At 44.0% G+C, this 25,459-nt stretch overlaps 1 protein-coding gene across 3 annotated transcripts in view; it reads right to left on the bottom strand.

Moving 5' to 3' along the window:
• The window catches only part of LOC137420612 (cytoplasmic FMR1-interacting protein 2), a 108,698-nt gene that overhangs the window by 66,747 nt on the left and 16,492 nt on the right, over positions 1-25,459 (bottom strand). For all 3 annotated transcript variants that reach the window (XM_068105820.2, XM_068105822.2, XM_078772491.1), the window contains exons 5-9: positions 18,754-18,855; positions 17,226-17,407; positions 14,988-15,084; positions 8,634-8,762; positions 3,941-4,045 (exon numbers count right to left, since the gene is read on the bottom strand). In XM_068105820.2, the coding sequence (XP_067961921.1) occupies positions 3,941-4,045; positions 8,634-8,762; positions 14,988-15,084; positions 17,226-17,407; positions 18,754-18,855 (615 nt within the window). The remainder of the gene's footprint in view (positions 1-3,940; positions 4,046-8,633; positions 8,763-14,987; positions 15,085-17,225; positions 17,408-18,753; positions 18,856-25,459) is intronic.

The raw sequence follows: 25,459 nt of genomic DNA, 5'->3' as shown, positions 1-25,459 counted from the left end.
GGAGCTTGGCAACCGCTGGCGTTTTTCAGCCGGCAGCTTCGCCCGCACGAACTCCGGTACAGTACCTTCGACCGCGAGTTGCTCGGGCTTCACCTGGCGGTCAGGCACTTTCGCCATCTGCTCGAGGGCCGTTCGTTCACGGCCTTCGTCGACCACAAGCCCCTGGTTTTCACGATGGCCAAGGTCGCCGAGCCGTGGTTGGCCCGGCAGCAGCGTCACCTCTCGGCCGTGTCTGAATACACAACGGACATCCGGAACGTCACGGGGAAGGACAACCCGGTGGCGGATTGCCTTTCCCGGTCCGTCGCCCACGCGGTCCACCTCGGCATCGACTATGCCCGGATGGCGGCGGACCAGACCACCGACCCCGATGTCCAGGCCTTGCGGACCGCCGTCACGGGCCTCCGCGTCACCGAGGTGCCGTTCGACAGTGCGGGCACGGCCCTCTTGTGCGACGTCTCCCTCGGGCGGCCTCGCCCCATCGTGCCCGCGGACTGGCAGCGCCGGGTTTTTGACGCCATGCACGGCCTGTCCCACCCGGGCACGAAGGCCTCCCAGAGGCTGGTCACCGACAAGTTCGTCTGGCATGGCCTCCGGAAGGTCGTCCGCGATTGGACCAGGACGTGCCTCGCGTGCCAGCGCGCGAAGGTGCACCGCCACACCCAGGCCCCGTTGGCCCCATTTACGGTGCCCGAACGTCGGTTCAACCACGTTCACGTGGACTTGGTGGGACCTCTGCCCCCCTCGCGGGGTTTCACCCACGTCCCCACCATGGTGGACCGCACCACCCGGTGGCCGGAGGCCGTGCCTTTGGCGGCGACGACGGCGGCGGACGTCGCGCAGGCGTTCATCGCCACCTGGGTTGCCCGGTTCGGCGCCCCCTCGGACATCTCGTCCGACCGCGGCCCACAGTTCACCTCAGAGCTCTGGGGGGCGGTCGCGCGGCAGCTCGGTGTCCAGCTGCACCGTACCACGGCCTATCACCCCCAGGCCGAACGGCCTGTGCGAGCGGTTCCACCGCTCCTTAAAGGCCGTGCTCCGGGCCACCCTCCGCGACGGCGGCTGGGTCGACAGGCTCCCCTGGGTCCTGCTGGGCCTCCGGACGGCGCCCAAGGACGACCTGCGCGCATCCGTGGCGGAGTTGGTCTTCGGACAACCGCTGCGGGTGCTGGGCGAGTTCCTCCCCGACTCCACGGCACCATGGTCTCCGCGCTGCAGCAGACCTCCCAGAGGTTCGCCCCGGTGCCGACGGCGCACCACGGGCGCCCGCCAACGCACGTCGCCCCGGAGCTTCGCACGGCGGAGTACGTGTTCGTCCGACACGACGCCCACCGGACACCGCTGCGGCCCCCGTACGACGGGCCCTTCCGCGTGCTGGAGACCGGGGCAAAGCACTTCACCCTGGACATCGGCGGTACTCCTGACCGCGTTTCTGTGGACCGCCTCAAACCGGCCCACCTCGACGTGGACCACCCCCCGCCAGTGGCTCAGCCCCCGCGTCGGGGCCGCCCCCCGGCGGGCGGACCCCCGGCACCGCCCAACTCCCCCGGCCCCGCACCCATCCCAGGGACAGCCGGTGGCATCCCGGCATCCCAGGCGCCGCCAGCCACCAGAAGGCGCTTCGGCCGGGTCATCCGTTTGCCCCGCAAACTGACCCTTCAGGTGCGCGGGAATTCTGAGGGGGCGCGTGTGGCGGACACGATGGCTCGATGACATCATTCCGCGCACCAGGAGGGTGTCGGCCACGCCCGAGGGGTAGGCGTGGCCTCGGGATATACACGGGGCTCACAGCCCCGAGCACGGCAGTGCTATAGTGTGATCCTTAGAATAAAGACTTTTGATTACGTTCGTTGTTGCTTCCTTCATTGGCAAGACAAGTCGTGCGCATAGCACTGCACTACACCTTCATATAAATGCCGCACAATCCAAAACACATTCTGTTCTTTTAAAGAGCACTTTTAACGATTCGCAGAATCACTGTGTCATGTCTAGACCGATTTGCAGCTCTGCCTTGTATGCATCTGAGGAGGTGGGTTAGAGTCTGGTGGTGTCAAGGGTGATGCACCGCCCCTTCCAGGTGTGGTTTTCAGGAGCAAAGGTCAAGCGCCACCCTTCCTGGTCCGGGCGCGGCAAGTCCATTGGCTCAGATGAGCTTCCATGTGACGTCACCCCCTCCGCGAGTTTTTCGGTCTGAAATTGTCCTCATTCATTTTCAGCATATGCCACGAGTCTCAGCTCCTGACTCAGCATTGGGCGGATTTGTAACGCACCCTGTTCGCTGCCCAAACGTCGGTAATGGCCCAGATGACATGGTGGACAACCGGAGTGTTGTCAGGTAACAGTTTGGTTTTTGTGTGCGGATTTGAATGAGTTTTGGTGCGCATATGCAAATGAAGGCACTGCACACAAAGTCCACAGTGGTTTAAGGGAGAAGGAGAGCACCGCCACATCAAAAATGCATATACAAGATGAGGAAAAGATGCGGAAAAAATGGGGAAGAACCTAACTAATCCCTCAACGTATAGTCCCTTTGAAACCCACTAGACACAAGGGAGGTCTATCTGGATCATTTAATAAAGAAACTAGATGGTATTCATAGAATACTTACCCTGCACAGTCAACTTGGTGCAAGCCAACTGTTCTGTTTTTGAACGTTTTTTGTTTTTGTTTGATCCAATATGGAAGCCAGACCTTATGAGCGATGACATCATAAATTTATATTCTTTAACACAATTATTGCATAGATCGCGCTCAATAAATTTCAAACTGATCAGACTAGGCGTTGTCCCTGTCAAATTATGACGTCATAATTACGGCACCAATGACATCATCGTCAACAACACCTATTCCCCATATGGAGTTCTTTACAATGAGAAACGCTTCAATTTTTTCCATTGAGCAATTTTGGAGATAGAGGTGCAACGTTTTTCGGGTTTTTCCAAGATGGCGCTTGTACCACATGACCTATGACGTCATGATTATCATTAAAGTATTCTACAGGAGGAGGTGCTCCTATGGTGAAAATTTCGTGTCCATCAGACCAACAGTTGCTGAGGAAAACAAATTCATAATGATCAGATAAGTGTACTTGTTGAATTATGACGTCATGATGAAGGCACCGATGACATCATTAACATATCTTATTCCCCATGGGGAGTAGTTGACAATGAGGCAGGTTTGAATTTTTTTTCCATGGAGTGGTTTCAGAGATAGAGGGCGAGGTTTTTCCAATATGGCGCCTGCACCACGTCACTAAAATATGATACAGGCGGAAGCCCTCCTATGGTAAAATTTCGCGTTAATCGGACCAACGGTTGCTGAGAAAATGAATTTTGAAAATGTAGACACGTATGCCACACATACGCACGTATACACGTACCCAACCGAATGCCTAACCCTGTTCTCGCTTCGCGAGCGCAGGATAATAACTAACTCGGGAGCCTGAATGCTGTGCATCATTGCCAGATGTGATGGCTCGCAGAACCATCACAATATATATACAGCATATAAAACAACCTGAGCGCAACAAAAGGCGAATTTCTTTTGGGGGTGGCGGACAATAAGAACCTGTTTGACATTCTGTTTTGAAATGTCATTATATTGATTTTATGATCAAAGTGAAGAACCGAAGATCCATCACTTGTATTCATGTGGAGGAAGAACATCTCATTCGGTCATATAAACCTGCTGGAGGGAGTCGACATTCTCCACTACCTTCTGGTTTCTGATAATCAAAATTCAGCAAAGATAACCTGGAAGAATACTTTACACATAAGTACATAGAGATGAATGTAAAACTAATAATGAATCGATGTTTCAAAATTCCTAATGAGGGAATCAAATGTTGTTTTTGTAGCTTATTTATCAACACCTGACTACCTCCAAGTATCCTAAAAAGCTCCATTATTCAGGCACTATAATCAAAAGTGAGTGAGTGTACCTTAAAGAATTTGTCAATCTTGCCCAGGTTGATTCGTTTCTTGGCATCCAGTCGGTAGATGTTACTGACGCTGCCATCCATGAGGTAAAGACCAAAACCCATGACCTAAGGTGGCCACAGGAACCAGTCACATGACTTCAATGCACACATTTGCAAGTAGCACATCAGAAACATGCACGAGTATAACACTTTTAAAACACAGTAAATCAAAGGTTATTACTCCCGCCAGGGACTAACGCATTCGATCGTGTCCGTCCGTGTGTGTGTGTTTGTGAACAATATATCTGGAAATGTTCTGAACGGATTTGGATGAAAGTTGGTGGGATGATTGCCCTTGGGATAAGGAAGAATTGATTAGGTTTTGGTGAAGCTCAGGATATTATTCCGGATCCAGGAATTTTTTTGGGGATTTGTTTTTCCTGTTTTTCTTTAAAAACCAATTTCTCTGCAATAATTGGATCGATTGAGAGCAAATTTTTACCATAGGAGGGACTCGGTCTGTAGAATATTTTAATGGTAATTATGACGTCACAGGTCACGTAGTTCCGCCGCCATATTGTTTTGAGTGAAAAACACTAAAATCCCATTTTCTCCAAAACGCCTGAACAGATCGAGGCCAAACTTTGCAGGCAGAATCGCATACCTATGACGAACAAAAAAGCCAGCGAGCACGACATCATCCAACACATGGTTTCAGAGTTGACGTTTTTAAGCATGAACCTTTAAAACCTAAGTCCTCCCTCATTTTTGATCCAATCGAGGAGAAAATTCACAGATCTGTTCAGCATGTCAGTCTACTAAAATGTCATTTTAGAATTTGCGATAGGTCACGTGGTTTGGCAGATATCGTTAATTAAACGCTTCCCAGACCAAATAAATAATTCTGGCTCTGCGATTTTCAGGTTTATTACTTCCGCCAGGGAGTAATGCATTCGATCGTGTCCGTCCGTCCGTGTGTGTTCATATGTTCGTGAACAAGATATCTGGAAAAGTTCTGAACGGTTTTGGATGAAAGTTGGTGGGATGATTGCCCTTGGGATAAGGAAGAATTGATTAGGTTTTGGTGAAGCTCAGGATATTATTCCGGATCCAGGAATTTTTTTGGGGATTTTTTTTTCTGTTTTACTGCATTAAAGCTTTTATTCTTATTCTTAAATGATGTTTTTCTCCTCTAATTCCGAGATATATCAAAATAAATTCTCTGACAGTTAGGGCCTACTTTCTTTTTCATTTATCGTTTTGGGGAGAGGGGATGTTAAACAAAACGTATTATTCCAACTTGACCCACGGTGGGAGTATGCGCTCTACTGAGTGGCGTTCTAGTTATTATTGATTTTCACACAATCACTTCTCGAGTAAAACTGCCGTCACAACACATTTTAGTGACTTGCAGAGATAGAGGATGGGAGAGGAGGTGTTAAATCCAGTTCAAACTCCAACCCAATACTGTGCAAGGTAAAGCATCCTTGAGCACAACATCATTTTGAAGAGAATGGCAATTAGCAAAACTAGAAGGTCTTAGGTTAATGCACATAGAGTGCTATAACAGGTTTTCTCAAGAGCTGTTCTGCAGTGCATTAAAAAGCAGGAACAATTTAGGAGAGAACACAATGGTGAAGTGTTTTTTTTGTTTTTTTGTTTTTTACCTCTGCCACCAAAGGTGGATGGAGGTTATGTTTCACCCCAGTCTGTTTGTGAACAGGATATCTCAAAAAGTTGAGGACAGATTCGGACGAAATTTGGTGGAGACGTTGGGTATGTGACTCTGACTAAATGATTAGATTTTGGTGAAGATTCGAATCCAAATCCTGATACAATGGTTATTTAATTTTTTTTAAAGAGATTCTTCAACATTCAGTGATGGGGCCAAAAATGATATATAGCATGATATTTCAAAATGTTGCGGACGAATTATGACAAAACTTGGTGGATGTGTTGGGTAAGTGACAAGAACAAGGCGATTCTATGTTGGTTCTGGTCCAGATCCAGGTATGACATATCGGTGGGATACAAAACAAACTGTTGAGCCTGGTGTAGGTGTATGTTCTCTACCGAGTAGCGTTCTAGTTTTTTTTGGCTTTGATGCAAAACACCAAATGAAAGCTTGATAGAAAACTAGAACCTAATATATATCGCTTTTGGCCCCATATCTCAATGGTGAAGAATCACTTAAAAAATAAAAAATAAATTATCATATCCAGGTCCAGATCTTCACCAAAATCAAATGCATTCATCCATCGCACACACCTAACCTGTCCACCAAGTTTCGTCCAAATCCGTCCACAACTTTTTGAGATATCCCACTCACAGCCAAACAGACAGGGGCGAAAACATAACCTCCATCCACCTTCAGCAGCGGAGGTAATGAAGACAAATGTTGTGGACCCTGAAATATCCTCCCTCACTTCTCATTATAACATCTACTAAAGGAGATTACAACCAACCAATAAAACCTCATAATAATAAATTTGGATAGTTGTTACGGAATGCTACTCATATCAACCTCCAGCCAATGACTACGTGCCCTAAATACGTTCAAGCAACAAATGATCGAAATATTTACACTATCAAATGCTATAACCGATACAATTATTCATATGAAAGGTGCATCCCAAAGGTCAACGTCATCTATCTCGAGTGAGCATGTGCACAAGTATATTGGGACGAACTTTTGATTGGTTTAGATGTGTTGCTTTGTATTCCGCTTACTAGCAAAGAACCGCTCTTACATACGGGATAATTCACCCAGAATTGGTGTATTTTAGTATGACTTGTGATACCGCCTCATACCGGGAATTACATATTTGACAGAGAGAAACGGGATGCTCCCCCCACCCTGAACTATGAATTATTTAACCTCTTAAAAACCTTTCCGTGAACACGGAATACAACTAGAACGCCACTCAGTAGAGCGCATACTCCCGCCGTGGGTTTAGTTGGAATAATACGTTTCGTTTAACATCCCCTCTCCCCAAAACAATAAATGAAAAAGAAAGTAAGTCCTAACTGTCAGATAATTTATTTTGATATATCTCGGAATTAGAGGAGAAAAACATCATTTAAGAACAAGAATAAAAGCTTTAATGCAGTAAAACAGAAAAAATCTTTCCCAAAAAAATTTCCCCAAAAAATTCCTGGATCCGGAATAATATCCTGAGCTTCACCAAAAACTAATCAATTCTTCCTTATCCCAAGGGCAATCATCCCACCAACTTTCATCCAAATCCGTTCAGAACTTTTCCAGATATATTGTTCACAAACACACGAACATACGAACACACACACACGGACGGACACGATCGAATGCATTACTCCCTGGCAGGAGTAATAAACCTGAAAATCGCAGCCAGAACCAGAATTATTTATTTGGTCTGGGCAGCCCATGCGAGGTTTCTTCTTCTTTAGCCTCTCACAACCCTGGGTGAATATGCGATCTTTTTTTAAAAAGTTGGAATTTTGCCAAATCTGTTTTATTCGTTTGTTAATATACCTCAGCCATTGACAAATCTGGAACTAAGTCTTTATAAGTTCATCAAATACTGACACCGCGAAAGACATTCGCTGAGCTAAATGTTGATGTCTCTTCTGAGGTTAAAAAAAAAAAAAAAAAAAAAAACAGGTTTAAAGCATTATACGTATCAAACGATACATTTTATGAAACGGGGAAACCTAATACACACATTGGTGGTTTTAAAATGACAGAATATGTCCTTTATTAGAAAAAAAAAATGAACATTGAAGACGACGCTGCTAAAAAAATACACCGCTCTAACGCATAACCACGAGTTTAAACTACATTTAGAACAAATATGAAAACTATTTTCATATCACAATGTTAAATATAGAATATATTGAAGATAATGTTAAAAAAAAAATGAGCCCTATCTTCCAATGGTAAAATTAATCCTTCAAAAAATTCCTGGATCGGGAATAATATCCTGAGCTTCACCAAAAACTAATCAATTCTTCCTTATCCCAAGGGCAATCATCCCACCAACTTTCATCCAAATCCGTTCAGAACTTTTCCAGATACTTTGTTCACAAACACACGAACACACACACACACACGGACACGAGTGAATGCATTACTCCCTCGCAGGAGTAACTACCAGTTTTCAACTCATTCCACCGAGCGGTTCAGGGGTCCATGGCCGTCAAACAAACACAAATGGACACTCCTTGATTTATAGCATGATGAGATTATGTCCGTTTTGTGTACATCTTCACAGAAGCTGTTTCCTGGTGCTGCGTTCAAATCATGGATTTTCCAATTGAGGAACATAGAGCTATGGTGAAGTTTATTTCAGTTGTAAAATTTAAAGGAAAAAGGAGCTTCAACTCTACAAATGGGGATCTCCAATGCTGCAGAAAACCACACCATTGCTATTCGTTCCTCAATTGTGAACTTCCTGCTACTCACCTACACTACAAAGCAGTTCTTAGGAAATTGAGCACAAAACATTATACGTCAATGCTGCACAAATGCAACTTCTCAGAGTGAAAGCCAAAAAAAAGTGCAGCTCATCCAACCAAATGCAAGTTCTGGTATACTTACGCAGGTGGCCACTTGGGGTGTTACGTATCTGTTGCCTTTTCTTTTCTTATTCCCATTTAACTAGTTAGATCTTCATTTTTAAAGACGAATGACATCTGTACTCAGAACGCAGGTCACATTCAGGACCCATAAGCATACCTTTAGCAGCATGTGCTTTTCACCTGGTGTAAGGTACATGCGACCCTCATAATGTTCCACACACAGATTCACGATGTCTGCCAGCAGTTCCTCATACCCAGGAATCACCTCCAGCTGCTGCTGCAGACTCTGGAGGCAAAAGTGACAGCAAATATATTTATTTATCATCCTGGGAATCAAAATCTTTGTTAATTCATAAGCAGGATATCCAGAAGCTCACAAATACAAACCACATTCTCTCAAATTCATTGGATTTTCTTTTGCATACAATCCCTTCAAGATTGATGTATGTTTTACGTATCAATTCCTGATGTAGGTATCAATTCCTCCTTAGTAAATGTTCTGCTTAGTGCAGTGAGAAAAGAATCTCCATTGTGGTGACATCACTGGAACCCACAGTGCCCCAGAAGTGATGGAGGTTGTGTTTGTCTCATCCAACAGTCCTGTGTTTTGTCTCGTGTATTCATCTGTGTGATGTATGTGAGGCAGCTCCACCACGAGCCTGAGATCTTCTATTTAAAAATAAAAATAGTCGTTTAACGTTTGCTTAGTAACCTTAGTTCAAGTCTTATATTTGTGTACAATGCTCATCTTTATAAGCCTTTTTGAAAAGTTATCTTACTAGAATTCACCAAATGTTCGTCTGTCCGTTCAAAGGTACCGCAAAAAAGGCTGAACCGATCACAACATTATATTGGGTGGGTATTCCTGGGACCCCTTGGAGTAAAATAGGCTATATTGTTTTTCCAATTTTTTCCCCAATTTGCCAAGTTTTCCAATTTTCCAGTTTTTCCAAACAAGATGGAATAATATTGTTACAGATCTCGGATGTCGGCGCTCACCTTATCAATGGGGGGTTAATCCCCTTGTCTTTTTATCTGGCCGACCCGAGTCCTTAGAAGTTATAACGTTCCTTCCGGTCGGTGGTAAATAGGGTTGTTGGTCGAGTCTTAGTCCAATTACCTTAGTACTACCACCGGCCGTAAAGCAAGGAGATAACTCCCTCCCGAACCACGGCGTTAATGAACACGCCGAGCGAAGCGAGCCGCGATTCGGGCCGTTAACAGGGACTAAACCAGAACCCGAGCGGTTTCTAATTGTGCCACGTTTACCCAATGAGAAAAAAGACAGATGCGATCGGATTAGAGGAAACCAAGAAAGAACAAGGCAATTTATTACACATATACAGAAAGAAGAGGAAACAAAAGAATGTACAGGATAGGAAGAGGAAGAAGCAGAACACAGGGCAGTCTTATGGCAGTCTTAACTTAATACCCCAGACAAACATACACACTCACACGGGAATTGTAGCTGGATTGTAGATTGTCACCGGATCGTCCAGGCTCCAGTCCAGGCTCCGGTCCAGCGGCGAAATCCGGCAGGCAGCTCTGCGTATGGTTGCACGCGACCGGACCTTATATAACAGGGGGAAGCTGGTGTCCTGCGCGTATGTAATAGATGCACACTCGTGCCAACCGCCCCCTCTCTCTCCCCAATGTCCTCTTTAACAAGCGCCGCCGTATCTCTCCTTCAAGTCCTTTGATCAGCGCCGTGTGCACACGAGTCCTGTTGCAAGTCCTTTGAAATGCGCTCTCTCTCATAAGTCCTTTAAGAATGCCAACCTTCCACTCGAGTGCTTCGCGAGAGTCCTCCGTAAGGGCTTTGCGTTCGCGCTTATATAACGCGACCAGCAATCACTCCGCGAGCCAAAAAGCCATGCCTGTCGGTGATCCTACCTCAGCCCTGGTTGGCTGGTGAGGGCTTACCGGCTCCGCCTTTGACGGCTGGATGACGTGGCCACACCTTCTTCTTGGCGTTCCGCCCCCTTTCTCTGGCCTAACCGCGTGGCTTATGGCGGCGCTTGGGCGGAGGCCTGCGAGGCTGCGAGCAGCTAACAAAGGCGCGTAACAAATTTGGGAGAGCCATGAGGCACCGGCTGTAGGGGCGCGCAATGGCGTTGCTTGGAGAGGGAGGTTTGCAAAATGGACGAAAGGGGCCTACTCTTATTTGATCGACACAACGCAGATTCAACTATTGGAAACACAGCCTTATCTAAAACACATATTAATGAAATAACTGAAGTCCTATGGTGGCCTACGTATTGCTTGTGGACCAACTAGGGGTGCTACCTTTAACCTTTTAATGATGGGATATTTACAAGAAAGGGTGGGTTCTAAAACCGCAACAATATTTATCGATATGAACAGTCCTTGTCCTTCAGAGCGATGAAGAGAAGGACAAGTTCTGGTGTGCAATGGAGAAGCTGATGGAAAACATGAAAGATGAGGAAGTTGTTGTGGTAGGAGGAGACCTAAATGGACATGTGGGAAGGAGTATGGACGGTTTTGAGGGAGTTCATGGGGGTTACGGATATGGTGTGAGAAATGGAGAAGGTGAAAGGATTTTGGAGTTTGCTGATGGAGCTGATTTGTTGATTTGTAATACTCAGATCCAGAAAGAGGATAATAAGCTTGTTACATACACGTCAGGATGGTCGACGACAACCGTTGACTACCTGCTGGTGCATAGGCGAGATAGGGGGCACCTCCAGGACACAAAGGTGATCCCAGGGGAGGAGGCTGTTTCACAGCACCACTTGGTTGTCTGCGACATCAGGGTGAAAGGTGCGAGGAGAGCTTGGCGGGTGAAGTACCAACCGAGAATGAAGGTGTGGAGGTTGAATGAGGTGACAGTGAGGGAGGCATTAAAAGAGAGGCTGAGTATGGTAGAGGATGATGTGGTTGAGCTTGAAAGTGGTTGGATGTCAATGAAAGATAGTCTGTTGGGAGCCGTTGGTGAGGTATGTGGATGGACAGAAGGACCACCGAGGCACTCGGAAACATGGTGGTGGGATGATGAAGTTGGAAACAAGATTGACGAGAAGATGAAGAAGTTCAAGGAGTGGCAGAAGGCGAAGGGTATGGGTGCAGAAAAGGCAGAGCATGAAAGTTATAAGGCAGCCAAGAAGGCTGCAAAGAAAGAGGTAGCAAAGGTGCAGGAGGCATGCAGGAAAATGTTCGGAGAACGCTTGGATTTGGAAGAGGGTTGGAGAGCAGTATTCAGGATTGCAAAGTAGATAGCGAAAGAGAGGTGTGATGTGATGGGGGTGAGTTGCTTGAAGTATGAAGTGGGAAAAATCGTTGTGGACCCAGATGGAATTAAAGGAAGATGGAAGAGATATATGGAAATACTGTTGAATGCAGAGAATGAATGGGATGGCATCATAGAGAGTAACCCAGTTTTAGGACCGGCAGAGAAGATAACAGAGAAGGAAGTTGAGGAAGCGACAAAAGCAATGAAGAGTAGAAAAGCGGGAGGGCCGATGGGAGTTGTGGGAGATATGCTGAAGGCAGCGGGAAATTGGCGTGTGAAGAGAACGACAGAGATCTGCAATCTGGTGGTGAAAGAAGGCAGCATTCCAGTGGATTGGGAACCGAGTACCCTCGTCCCTCTATACAAAAGGAAAGGTGACCCTCTGGATGGTGGCTCGCATTGAGCGATAAAGTTATTGGAGAATGGAATGAAGGTATTGGAAAGGGTGTTGGAGAGGAGGATGAAGAAGAAAATGAAGGTTGACGAAATGCAGTTTGGCTTTATGCCAGGAAGAGGAACGACAGACGCGCTTTTTATTGTGAGGCAGTTGCAGGAGAAGTACATGGAGAAGAGGAAGAAGTTGTTTTTTGGGTTTGTTGATCTGGAGAAAGCATTCGATAGGGTTCCACGTGAAGTAGTGACATGGGCATTGAGGAAGTTAGGAGTGGAGGAATGGTTGATCAGAGAAGTGATGGCAATGTACAAAAGAGCACGCACAGCTGTAAGGACGAAGGACGGGAACAGTGGTGAGTTTGAGGTGAAGGTGGGAGTGCATCAGGGGTCGGTACTAAGTCCACTACTATTTGTAGCTGTGATGGAGGTGCTGGCTCAGACCGTAAAGGAGGGTTTACCATGGGAGTTGTTGTATGCAGATAATCTGGTTTTGATTGCAGAAAGTATGGATGGACTGAAGGAGAAGACGAACAAGTGGAAGGAATGTATGGAGACAAAAGGTCTGAAGGTGAATATTGGAGAAACGAAGGTGATGACAAGTTGTAAAGCATGTGTTGAGGTGGAAAGAACTGGGAAGTGGCCGTGTGCTGTGTGCAGGAAGGGTGTTAGAGTGAACTCCATTCAATGTACAATGTGCGCTGAGTGGGTTCATCAAAAATGTAGTGGTTTGAGAGGGTCATTAACCAGTGTGGCAGCTACATTCAAGTGTAAGGTGTGTACAGAGGAATCTGCAGATGGAGGAAATATTGAGTTGGATCTTGGAGACGGCGTGAAGCTGGAAGGTGTGAAAACATTTTGTTCCCTCGGAGACATGCTGAATGGAGAAGGTGGATCAGACTCGGCAACGGTTGCCAGAGTGAGATGTGCATGGAAGAAGTTTCGGGAAGTGAGTGGCGTGCTGATGAGAAGGGGAGTGTCATTGAAGCTGAAGGAAAAGGTGTATGCTGCATGTGTGAGAAGAGTTATGATTTATGGGAGCGAGACATGGGTAATGAACGTAGAGCAGCAACGAAGGCTGGAAAAGGTGGAAATGCGAATGGTTCGGTGGATGTGTGGAGTGTCGTTGAGAGAGAGGAAGACAAATTATGAATTGCGAAAGATGATGGGAATAGAGCCTGTGATGGATGCTGTGAAGAGGAACAGGTTGAGATGGTTTGGTCATGTGTTGAGGAAGGATGAAAGTGACTGGTTGAGAAGAGTGATGGAAATGAATGTTGAAGTAAGTAGAGGACGGGGAAGACCGAGAAAGACTTGGCTAAAGATGGTGGAAGAAGAAATGCAGGCAAGGGGCTTAACAAAGGGAGATGCAGAAAATAGGGCAAAATGGAGAAGATTGTCATGGGGACCGCAAGGCTAACCTCCGCTCTTGCAGGGAAAATGGCCTTAAAATGCCTGTTGTTTGTTGTTGTTGCCTGTTGTTCCAATGCCTGTTGTTTCAACCACTTTCAAGCTCAACCACATCATCCTCTACCATACTCAGCCTCTCTTTGAATGCCTTCCTCACTGTCACCTCTTTCAACCTCCACACCTTCATTCTCGGTTGGTACTTCACCCGCCGAGCTCTCCTCGCACCTTTCACCCCTATGTCGCAGACAACCAAGTGGTGCTGTGAAACAGCCTCTCCCGCGGGATCACCTTTGTGTCCCGGAGGTGCTCCCGATCTCACCTACGCACCAGCAGGTAGTCAAAGGTTGTCGTCGACCCACCTGACGTGTATGTAACAAGCTTATTATCCCCTTTCTGGAACTGAGTATTACAAATCAACAAATCAGCTCCATCAGCAAACTCCAAAATCTTTTCACCTTCTCCATTTCTCACACCATATCCATAACCCCCATGAACTCCCTCAAAACGGTCCATACTCCTTCCCACATGTCCATTTAGGTCTCCTCCTACCACAACAACTTCCTCATCTTTCACGTTTTCCATCAGCTTCTCTATCGCACACCAGAACTTGTCCTTCTCTTCATCGCTCCGACCAACCTGCGGAGCATATCCCGGGATGACGTTCACCAAGAGCTTTCCAATCATCATTTTCACCATCATCAACCTATCACTCACTCTAGTCACACTCACCACACTGTCTACAAACTCCTCAGAAAATAGGACACCAACACCATTCACACCTTCTGGGTACCCTTGCCACACAAACTTGTATTTCTGTCCCTGCCAACCTTTCACCATTCTCACACAACTTCCCTTCCATCTCGTCTCCTGCACACAACATATGTCCACTCTTCTTCTGACCAATACTTCCACCACTCCTCCTTATCTGCCTGTCGTTGTCCCTACATTCCATGTCCCAAACCTCAGAAACCAATCTCCACTTCGGGCATCAGACGTTTCGTCGTCATAAATGGAATGATTTCCACCCTTGCTTCGATCGGGTTCCCCACCTTGAGTTTTGACGAGAGGGAGTGGGGTCCCCCACGGGGTACTTCGGGCTGTACCCTGCCCATATGTAGTTGTAATTGTCATGGTTCTCTTTTTGAGTCAATGTTTTTATGGCCGGATGCACTTCCTGATGCCAACCCTTTTAGTTGCCACTTACGACACGCAGGGATACGGTGCACCTATTCTAAACCGGGGTACACACCGGATAATTACAGATCACCATAAATACAGAAATTCATATTTCACAACAATATGTTATAAGAAATAAAAGCAGCAAATGGATATTAGAATAAAAATGTCTAAAAACCTATTTGTTGTCCATAATGTTGCAAATTGTAAAGGTAAAATTTACATTGCAATTCCCATTCTGAGAATAGTTCCTGAAATTTCAAGCAATCAAATGTTGATATTCACCTGAGTAATGCGGTTGTGGTTTGCTAGGAACATCGAAAGGTTTTGCGACTCTTGAATGGACTGAGGGTCAGACATCTTCCGTAGAAACTGTGCAGCCCTGTACATGCAACAAGCAAGTTTGAATCATAAAATGGCACATCATGTCATTTATAATTATTTATTGCAATGCAATGCATCACGATACAATTGCACACCTTGTACCGCACCAGCCCCAACATATCTCGCCCTATCAGTTATTGTGACTGTCCTAAAAGACCGAGTTTCCCCAACAACCCTGGATGCTTATTAGCCTTCAACCGACTGTCACCATGGTGGGAGCTGGTATTTTGGGTCCTGCCAATCCATCCATTTAGAGGGATGTCCATGTATGCCATCATATCTGAGCATGGGGCATGTCAGAGGATTTTGAGATCAGAGCTAAAATTCATGGGCCATGTGATTTTGTTTCCAACTTTTGGCAAACTTTTCACAACTTTTACAGGAGAGAATGATGGAGGATTGTATATGCTTTCAGAAACAATGATGTATGTATGCACACTTTACCATCACTACCAACACAATTTGTATTATTTATTGATACACACTTTACCCTCTCCACTATGGATATACCACTCTGGATTATTTATGTATTTACACATACTTTACCATATCTGCTACCAACATACTACCTTGAATTATGTATTTTTTTTTACGGCGTAGCCCATCGGGCGAAGCCGTCTACAACAGTGTTTGTCCGTCCGTATGTATGTATGTCCCCTCAAACGTATACCAAGCAGAGCTGAGAATCTGGACACATGACTGATGACAGGGTGATGTGATTACGTCTGATGTCATTACGGTGTATGGCGGCTGACTCTCCACACACCGCCATTTTGATTTATATGCCGTTCATGCCGAACATATCGTCGAACCTGTCATATATCACAATCGCCATAATACTCTCCCTTTACATTTTTCATTCAGTGTGAAACACAAACAAACCGATTGTTAAAATGATTATCAAATATCGAAAGCATCGGCGTTATGGGTCTTCCAACAATACGATACAGTACGTATAGATCCAACAATACGGTACAGTACGTATAGATCCAACAATACGGTACAGTACGTATAGATCCAACAATACGGTACAGTACGTATAGGCCTTAGGCGTTTTGATTTATCTTTGGACCGCTTCGGACAAATTAAGCTCAGGTTTCTTAATACAGTAGTGTATCGTTTCAGTAGTATCGTTTTCGTAATGATAATATAGTAAATATAACTATAACACTTTAATCCCAATGTCGTGAATGAAAGGTTTATGGATTGAAGCGGTGTATGGTTCATGATCAATGATCTAAGCGTTGTTCGGCACTAATATTAACAACCGAGGAAGTAGGGAATTAGCCTGGGTTTTTTAATGGTAATATCATTTTCGAAATAATGATAACGTAACGTTAATATTATAGTAAATCTAATCGTAACACTAATCCCTTCGTAGTGATTGCAAACTTACTGGAAGTTAAAATATATCAGTTTTGTGTCCGTTACGTCAAATGTCATTACGTTATGATGTCATTACGACGGCTGAGTCCACCGACCAACATTTTAATTAGATTACAGTCGATCTATTGTCGGGTCTCAAGGGTGTGTGTTCATTTACCAAGTTTCTTGTGGAGAGATCGCAAAGTGGTTAAAGCATTCGAGCAAGCACTCCATTCAAAACCGTGAAGGAACGGCTGGCTTGGCAAGCGCTAGCTAGCTGCTTGGTAAATGAGCACACCTCCAATCCATGTGCGATATATAGATTACAGTAGATCTTCGCTCAGTGCTGTCAGTAAAACTTACCGCATGGATGTCGGGATTCCTCCAAATTTCTTTGTTTAATGTTCTAAGCAGCCTGAGCGACTGTTTGAAAAGCTAAACATATGTGTTTGTGGTTTATAATATTTTACAAGCCCGGCTATGCCGCTGTTAGACTTTTGGTCTCGTTTTTCTACACTTTACCATCTCCACTATCTACATATTTATTTATTTTTTAGTTTGTTATTTCGTTTATAATATATTTCAATGCAAATTCTATGCATTTTTAAGGTGTGGTTTGGGCCTGTGTCCTCGATGAAGACTTGCATCCTTGTTGGTTCAAAAATGTTAATCCCAACTGGTCAATCAACCCAGTCAAGCAATTGCAGTATAAATATATGATGTGGCAAAGCATCTATTGTAACGCCTGACAGTTAACCAAACAACATGAAACACCTCTTGTAGGCAGAGTAATCATTCTTGACACTGCACTTCATGTTCTTGAGTTCATCAAGCACAGCAAACATGTTGATGAAGCGACCGAGTGTGAGCAAATATGCTTCGGACACAAAGTCCTTTCGCCGTTCAGCATGGCACAGTCGTTTCACCTCACCACAAAACCTCTCAATCGCCTTACGCTGCATAGCACACACCATATAGCCACATAAATAATCAGTGGTGCACACAACTTATTGATGAATATCGCTTTAATACAATTGGTTCAAGCTCACGCCGAGAGTCAATGTGAGTGCGGATGTTTGAGCGACCCAACCTCTGCCCACCTGAACTTTACTGGATACTCACCAAAAACTGCTGCTCGTCTACGACAGGTCCAGGCTAAGTGCGAATTTATTCATATCAATTATAACAAATATAACTACTTCAAAACTTCCAATATGGTAACAAATTTATTTGTTTTATTCTGTAACATTTGTGGACTTGTGAATCTCACCTGAAGGGTCTGCCAGACCATTGTAATGCCCCTGTCTGTCTATCTGTCTGTCTGTGTCCACATCTATATATTTTTTTTAACTTACAAAAATTATTCTCTGGAACCACTTGGCTGATCGATGCAAAACCTGAACCAAGGAGCGTCTCCCCATGGAGAATATTTTAATTGATAACTCTGACATCATAGGTTCCATAGTATGGCAGCCATATTGGATTAAAGGAGAAAAATTGACATAACTGAAACCACGACAAAAATAAATAAATAAATTGCACCTGTCTCCGAAGGAAGCGGTTCAGTTTGGCATTTTAAATATGAAATAGGAAAGGAAAACTGAAAGGGAGAAAACCCAGGGTGTGATCATTTGCCAAGCAGCTATCTAGCGCTTGCCAAGCCAGACGTTCCTTATCAACGATTTTGAAAGGAGTGCTTGCTTGAATGCTTAAACCAGTTGCCGAGCACTCCACAAGAAACTTGGTGAATGAACACCACCCCCAAATGTTCTTGAGGCCCCACTGTAGATCTACTGTAATCTATATATCCCAGAGAGGAATGACTCTTCATGTCGCCCCCTTAGGGAACGGGTGTACTAGTGTGCACAACAATGAGGCAGTTTGCTTTTATGACTTTTGTTGATTTTCCAAATGCTACCTGTACATCATGATCTGTACATCTCCTTCGCATCTTCAAAGTGAGCCATATCCATTTTTATGAGTTAGCCAAGGAAAATGTAATGACTCGTTTATTACCTCCACCACCGAAAGTGGACGGAGGTTATGTATTCACCCCTGTTTGTTTGTCTGTGTGTCAGATATTTCAAAACTTTATGGACGAATTTGGACGAAACTTGGTAGACAGGTTGGGTGTGTGACAAGGAAGGAATCGATTTGATTTTGGTGAAGATCTAAATCCGTATCCAATAATTTATATATTTTTAAAGTGATTCTTCACGATTGAGAGATGGGGCCAAAAAATATGAGGTAAAATCTGGGTCGCATGCACACAAGAAAAGGTTTAAATAAATGAAAATCTTACCTGGAAGTACATGAACTTCATCAACTTGGTGACCTCTGGTTCCAGCACCTCTACGGTCTTCTCATAGATCTCCACACGATTTGGTTGCTCATTGCATTTCACCTGAAGATGGAAGATTTCTTCATTTTTAAACACGACACCTAACCATAACCTATTCAATCACACATGACCGATGACTTACATTATAGTTTATTATTAGCATGTTTAAATGTTAATTACATTTGGTGCAAATATCAAAGGCATCCAATCAATATGATTGGAAACCCTAAATCTACACATAATACCCCATAATGTCAAAGGAGAATTTTGTTTTCGAATTTTTTTACGAAATAATTAAAAATGAAAAGCTGAAATGTCTTGAGTGAAGATGTATTCAACCCCTTTGCTATGACACTCCAAATTGAGCTCAGGCGCATCCAATTTCCTTTGATCATCCTTGAGATGTCTCTACAACTTGAATGGAGTCCACCTGTGGCCAATTCAATTGATTGGACATCATTTAGAAAGAAACACACCTTTCTATACAAGGTCCAACAGTTGACAGTGCAAATCAGAGCAGAAATTCTACCATGAAGTCCAAGGAACTGTCCGTAGATAGAATTGTGAGGAGGCATAGATCTGGGGAAGGGAATGAAACCATTTCTGCACAGTGAGCTCCATCAGCAGGAAATTGAAAGAATATGTAACTTCCAAGACTCTTCCTGGAGCTGGCCGTCCAACGAATCTGACTAACTGGGTAAAAAGGACCTTGGTCAGGGAGGTGACCAGGAAACCAATGACCACTGACAGAACTACAGAGTTTCTCGCCTGAGATGGGAAACAACATCTGGTGAATGCAAAGTGCAACATCTGGTGAAAACCGATCACAGCTCATCACCCATCTAATACCATCCCTACTGTGAAGCCTGGTGGTGGCAGCATCATTCTGGGGGAATGCTTTTCAGCAGCAGCGACTAGCAGACTTGCAAGGATAGAGGGAACAATGAATGGAGCCAAATACAGACAATCCTTGAGGAGAACCTGCTTCAGAGGGCAAAAGACCTTAGACTGCAGTGAACATTTACTTTTCAACAGGACAATGACCCCAAACGTACAGCCAAAGCACCACTGGCATGGCTTCAGAACAAGAATGTGAAACTGGTTGAGGGGTCCTCATAAACAATCATTCATTCTTACATGCCTCACAAATTTAAGCACTGAACACAAAAAGGGACACAACCTCTGTGTTCGGGAACATATACATATATATACACAGACATACAGTCACGTGAAAAAGTAAGTACACCCCATGTAAAGTTTTGACTTTTTCAACATATTTCAACATACAGCTATTTGATCTTCATTTCAACAATATTGATAGATAAAGGTGATATAATATAACAAATATCATGAAACATTTACATTTTGTAGTCCATTGTATAATTTAAATAAACATAAATGCAAATTTCGCATGTGGAAAAAGTAAGTACACCCCTACATTTATCACTACTTCAAATACCTAAAATTAGAATCAGGTGCACCAGCTCAGGTGTAAATGATTAGAACATCGTTAGAGAGGATCTTGGAGGAACCTGTCTTATTTAAACCTCAGACATTTCGTTTGGTTTGCTCTTTGTTGTTGAAGTGTGTGGCGTCACCATGCCTAGATCAAAAGAGCTCTCTGAGGCCTTCAGAAAGAAGGTTATAGATGCCTACGAGTCTGGGAAGGGATTTAAAAAGATCTCCAAACAATTTGAAATCAATCATTCGACTGTCCGGAAGATCATCTACAAGTGGAGAAGATTCCAAACAACTGCCAACTTGTTCAGGCCAGGCCGCCCCAGCAAGTTCAGCCCGAGAGCAGACCGCAAGATGCTGAAAGAAGTCTCTAAGAACCCCAGAATGTCATCACGGGACCTACAGGTAGCTCTTGCCACTGTTGATGTCAAAGTGCACGAGTCTACCATTAGAAAAAGGCTGCACAAATTTGATCTACATGGGAGGTGTGCCAGGAGGAAACTTTTGCTGTCCAGAAAGAACATCAGGGCAAGAATAAAGTTTGCCAATGAACACCGAGGCAAAGACCAGCACTTCTGGAACAATGTGCTCTGGACAGATGAGTCAAAGGTAGAGCTATTTGGCCACAGTACCAGAAGACATGTTTGGCGAAAACCAAAGACAGCATTTGACCACAAGAACCTGATACCAACTGTAAAGCATGGTGGTGGAAACATTACGGTTTGGGGCAGCTTTGCTGCATCAGGGCCTGGGCAGCTCACCATCATGGAATCCACTCTGAATTCTTCATTGTACCAGAGGGTGCTTGAGGATAATGTGAGGCCATCTGTCGGAAAGTTGAAACTCAACCGAGGGTGGACCTTGCAACATGACAATGACCAGAAACATACCAGTAAATCCACCAAGGAATGGCTGAAAAAAAAGAAATGGAGGGTTCTGGAATGGCCAAGTCAAAGCCTGGATGTAAATCCCATCGAGATGTTGTGGGGGGATTTGAAACGAGCTGTGCATGCAAGAAACCCCTCAAACATCGCACAGCTGAAAGAATTCTGCATGGAGGAGTGGACAAAAATTTCTCACAGTCGATGTCAGAGACTGGTAGACAGTTAAAAGAAATGCCTACTTGAGGTTGTTTCTGCCAAAGGGGGCAATACCACCTATTCGAGCCAAGGGTGTACTTACTTTTTCCACATGCGAAATTTGCATTTATGTTTATTTAAATTATACAATGGACGACAAAATGTCAATGTTTCATGATATTTGTTATATTATATCACCTTTATCTATCAATATTGTTGAAATGAAGGTCAAATAGCTGTATGTTGAAATGTGTTGAAAAAGTCAAAACTTTACATGGGGTGTACTTACTTTTTCACATGACTGTATATATATATATATATATATATATATATATATATATATATATATATATATATATATATATATATATATATATATATATACATATATATATATATATAAATATATATACATATATATATATATATAAATATATATATGTATGTATATATATATATATATATATATATATATATATATATATATATATATATATATATATATATATATATATATATATACACAGTGAAACCTTGACTTACGAGTGCACCAACTTACGAGTTTTCCAAGATACGAGCCGTCGCTCGGTCGATTTTTTGCTTTGTGATGCGAGCCGAGATCTGAGTTATGAGCGAGCGAGCTTACGCCACCCGCCACTAGGTGGCCCAGCGAGCGTTCAGTTCACGTGGTTATCTTGCCGTGCAAGCATCTCTGCCGTATCGCTGTTGCTTTGTTTTCGCATTTTGTTTATTTTGGAAAATTTCTTAGTTTTAACCATGGGTCCTAAGAAATTGAGTGCCAAGGGCAGTGCTGAGAAGAAGAAAAGGTTGATGTGCTTGGATATAAAACACGTAATCGTCGAAAAACATGAGCGAGGTGTGCGTGTTGTCGACTTGATGAGGCAGTACGATCGTAGTACTTCTACGATATGTACGATTTTGAAGCAGAAGGAGTCGATAAAGGCTATAACGCCAGCCAAGGGCGTTAAGATTATTTCAAAGCTCCGGACCTCTGTCCATGAAGAGATGGAGAAGTTGTTGTTTGTGTGGTTGACGGAGAAGCAGCTCGCAGGAGATACCGTGACCGAGAGCATCATCTGTGAGAAGGCACGAGACATTTACGGGGATTTGGTGCAGCAGACGGCGGGAACATCAACGGACGAGGCATCGGAAGAGTCATTCAAAGCCAGTCGGGGATGGTTTGATAATTTTAAGAAGAGGACCGGCATTCACTCCGTCGTCAGGCATGGTGAGGCAGCAAGCTCGGATGTGAAGGCAGCTGAAGATTTTATTATAACTTTTGCCGAACTGATAGAAGCCGAAGGATACATCCCCCAGCAAATCTTCAACTGTGACGAGACAGGGCTCTTCTGGAAAAAGATGCCGAGGAGGACGTATATAACGGCAGAGGAGAAGAGCATGCCAGGCCACAAACCCATGAAGGATAGGTTAACCCTTGCACTGTGCGCGAATGCGAGTGGTGACTGCAAGATTAAGCCGCTACTCGTATATCACTCTGAAAACCCCAGAGCCTTTAAGTCTCATAAGATACTTAAAGAAAAACTGCAGGTTATGTGGAGAGCAAACGCAAAGGCGTGGGTCACCAGGCAGTTCTTTGTGGAGTGGGTAAACCTGGTCTTTGGTCCTGCCATCAAGAAGTACCTTTTGGAAAATAACCTACCCCTGCAGGCCCTTCTCGTCCTTGACAATGCTCCCGCACACCCACCAAACCTCGAAGACGACATCCTTGAAGAATTTAAGTTTATTAAGGTCCTCTACCTTCCAGCCAACACCACCCCTATCCTGCAGCCCATGGACCAGCAGGCGATTTCAAATTTCAAAAAGCTCTTCACCAAGCACCTGTTCCGGCGCTGCTTTGAGGTTACGGAGAGCACAAACCTCACCCTTCGAGAGTTCTGGAAGGATCACTACAATATCGTGACCTGCCTCAGAATTATCGACATGGCCTGGCAGGGTGTCACAAGGAGGACCTTAAACTCTGCATGGAAGAAGCTGTGGCCTGAGGTTGTGTCCGAAAGGGACTTCGAAGGATTCGAACCTGAAGTGTTAGTGGTGGAGGAGATTGTGTCCCTCGGAAAGTCCATGGGCCTGCAAGTGAATGAAGAAGACGTTAACGACCTCGTCGAGAAGCACAACGAGGAACTGACAATGGAGGAATTAAAGGAGCTACAGCAGCAGCAGAATACTGAGGTTTTGCAGGAAATTAACGCGGAGGAGCCAGAGGCGGAGGTGGTTATCGTGACAAGTGAGATTAAGGAAATGTTGGAGAAAATTTCAGAGTTTATTGAAAAGAAACACCCTGAAAAAGTTGCAACAGGTCGTGCGTTGGTGCTGTGTAACGACACTTGCCTCACTCATTTTCGAAACATTTTGAAAGGGAGGAAGAAACAAACCTCCTTGGACAGGTTTTTATTGAAACGCCCTGCAAGTGAAAGTGAGGAAAGTGTGGCGAAAAAGGCAAAAGTTATCTCCTCCACCTCCGCCAGCATCTTCGTCTGATCTTCAAGGTAAATGCACTTAATAAAACCAGTTTATTTCTTTACATTCTCTTTTATTATGTACAGTATATACGAGGTCGTGCTTGTTTATACATTATTTGTTATTTATAAAGTACATTTTTCTTATTTAAAAACACGTAACAAAAAAAATTGGTGTGGTTTTTGGGGGGCTGGAACGGATTAATAGCATTTCAATTCATTTTAATGGGGAAATTAAATTTGAGAAACGAGCAAATTGAGTTACGAGCTCGGTCACAGAACAAATTAAACTCGTAAGTCAAGGTTTCACTGTATATATATATATTATATATATATATATATATATATATATATATATATATATATATACATATATACATACATGTATGTATGTATGTATGTATGTATGTATGTATGTATGTATGTATGTATGTATGTATGTATGTATGTATGTATGTATATATATATATATATATATATATATATATATATATATATATATATATATGTATATATATATATATATGTATATATATATGTATATCTATATATGTGTGTATATATATATATATATATATATATATATATATATATATATATATATATATATATATATATATATATATATATATATACACACATACACACTTCCGTTGAACTTGGGGCAGGTGAGTGAGCTTTGGCGTGGCTCTTCCTTTTGTATGCATTTTCTACACATGTCGCACATCTTACACAGATATCACTATACATACTTGACTGATATACACACTTGGCATTTAATATGGAATATATTTTTTTTTCTTGACTTGGGTTTACTTTCTGAACTCGGTATATCAATCTGGTGAGTTTCTTTTACACTTTGGTGATTTATTTGTTAAAAGAACCATGTCACTGATTGTCTGTCGCAGCAAGAAGTCAACAACAGGCTTATATCACAGGTGGCGTGGCAAAATGTACGGACAGGTGCATTTGATGATTGGCTTCACAGTCGGGTATACAAGGGTTGTTGCATTCTGTATTAGTGGAAAACAACTGCTGCACGTCTCCAAAAGTTATTGCCGCTTCCTCTTGAGATGGTCCGTCAACTCGACAATGCTGTTTGTCATGGAGTGGTGGCTTTACGAAATTACGGCATGAAACAGTGTGCTATTGCTCGGGAGTATGGCATCACTCAAGGTCAGGTGTCAAAGATCCTGAAACGAAATGCTCAGAGGGGTGTCCCTACTCCAATACCGAGGCCAGGACGTCCCCGCAGAACCACAAGGAGGGATGATCGCCAGCTGCACCGGTTAGTCCGCAATGGCCGTACCAAGTCAGCTAATCGGCTTTGGGCTGAGTGGCAGCAACTGACAAATGTGCCTGTATCCAGAAGGCGAGTCAACCAACGACTGGTTCAAGCAGGCTATCGTGCCAGGCGTCCCCTGAGAAAGCCACGCCTGACCAGACAACACCGCCAGCGCCGATTGCAGTGGGCCAGAGAGCACCGTCAATGGCAGCCAGGACACTGGAATCATGTGATCTTCAGTGACGAGTCTAGATTTCTGGTTCATCGTCAAGATGGCCGCGTCCGAGTGCGCAGACAAGTGCATGAAGCCTACAACAAAGATTGTATACTGCCAAAAGTCCAAGCTG

Source organism: Myxine glutinosa, chromosome 2 (genome assembly GCF_964187855.1).
Source record: "Myxine glutinosa chromosome 2, kmMyxGlut1.1, whole genome shotgun sequence".
NCBI lineage: Eukaryota > Metazoa > Chordata > Myxini > Myxiniformes > Myxinidae > Myxine > Myxine glutinosa.
This window is presented reverse-complemented; position numbering and strand designations above follow the sequence as displayed.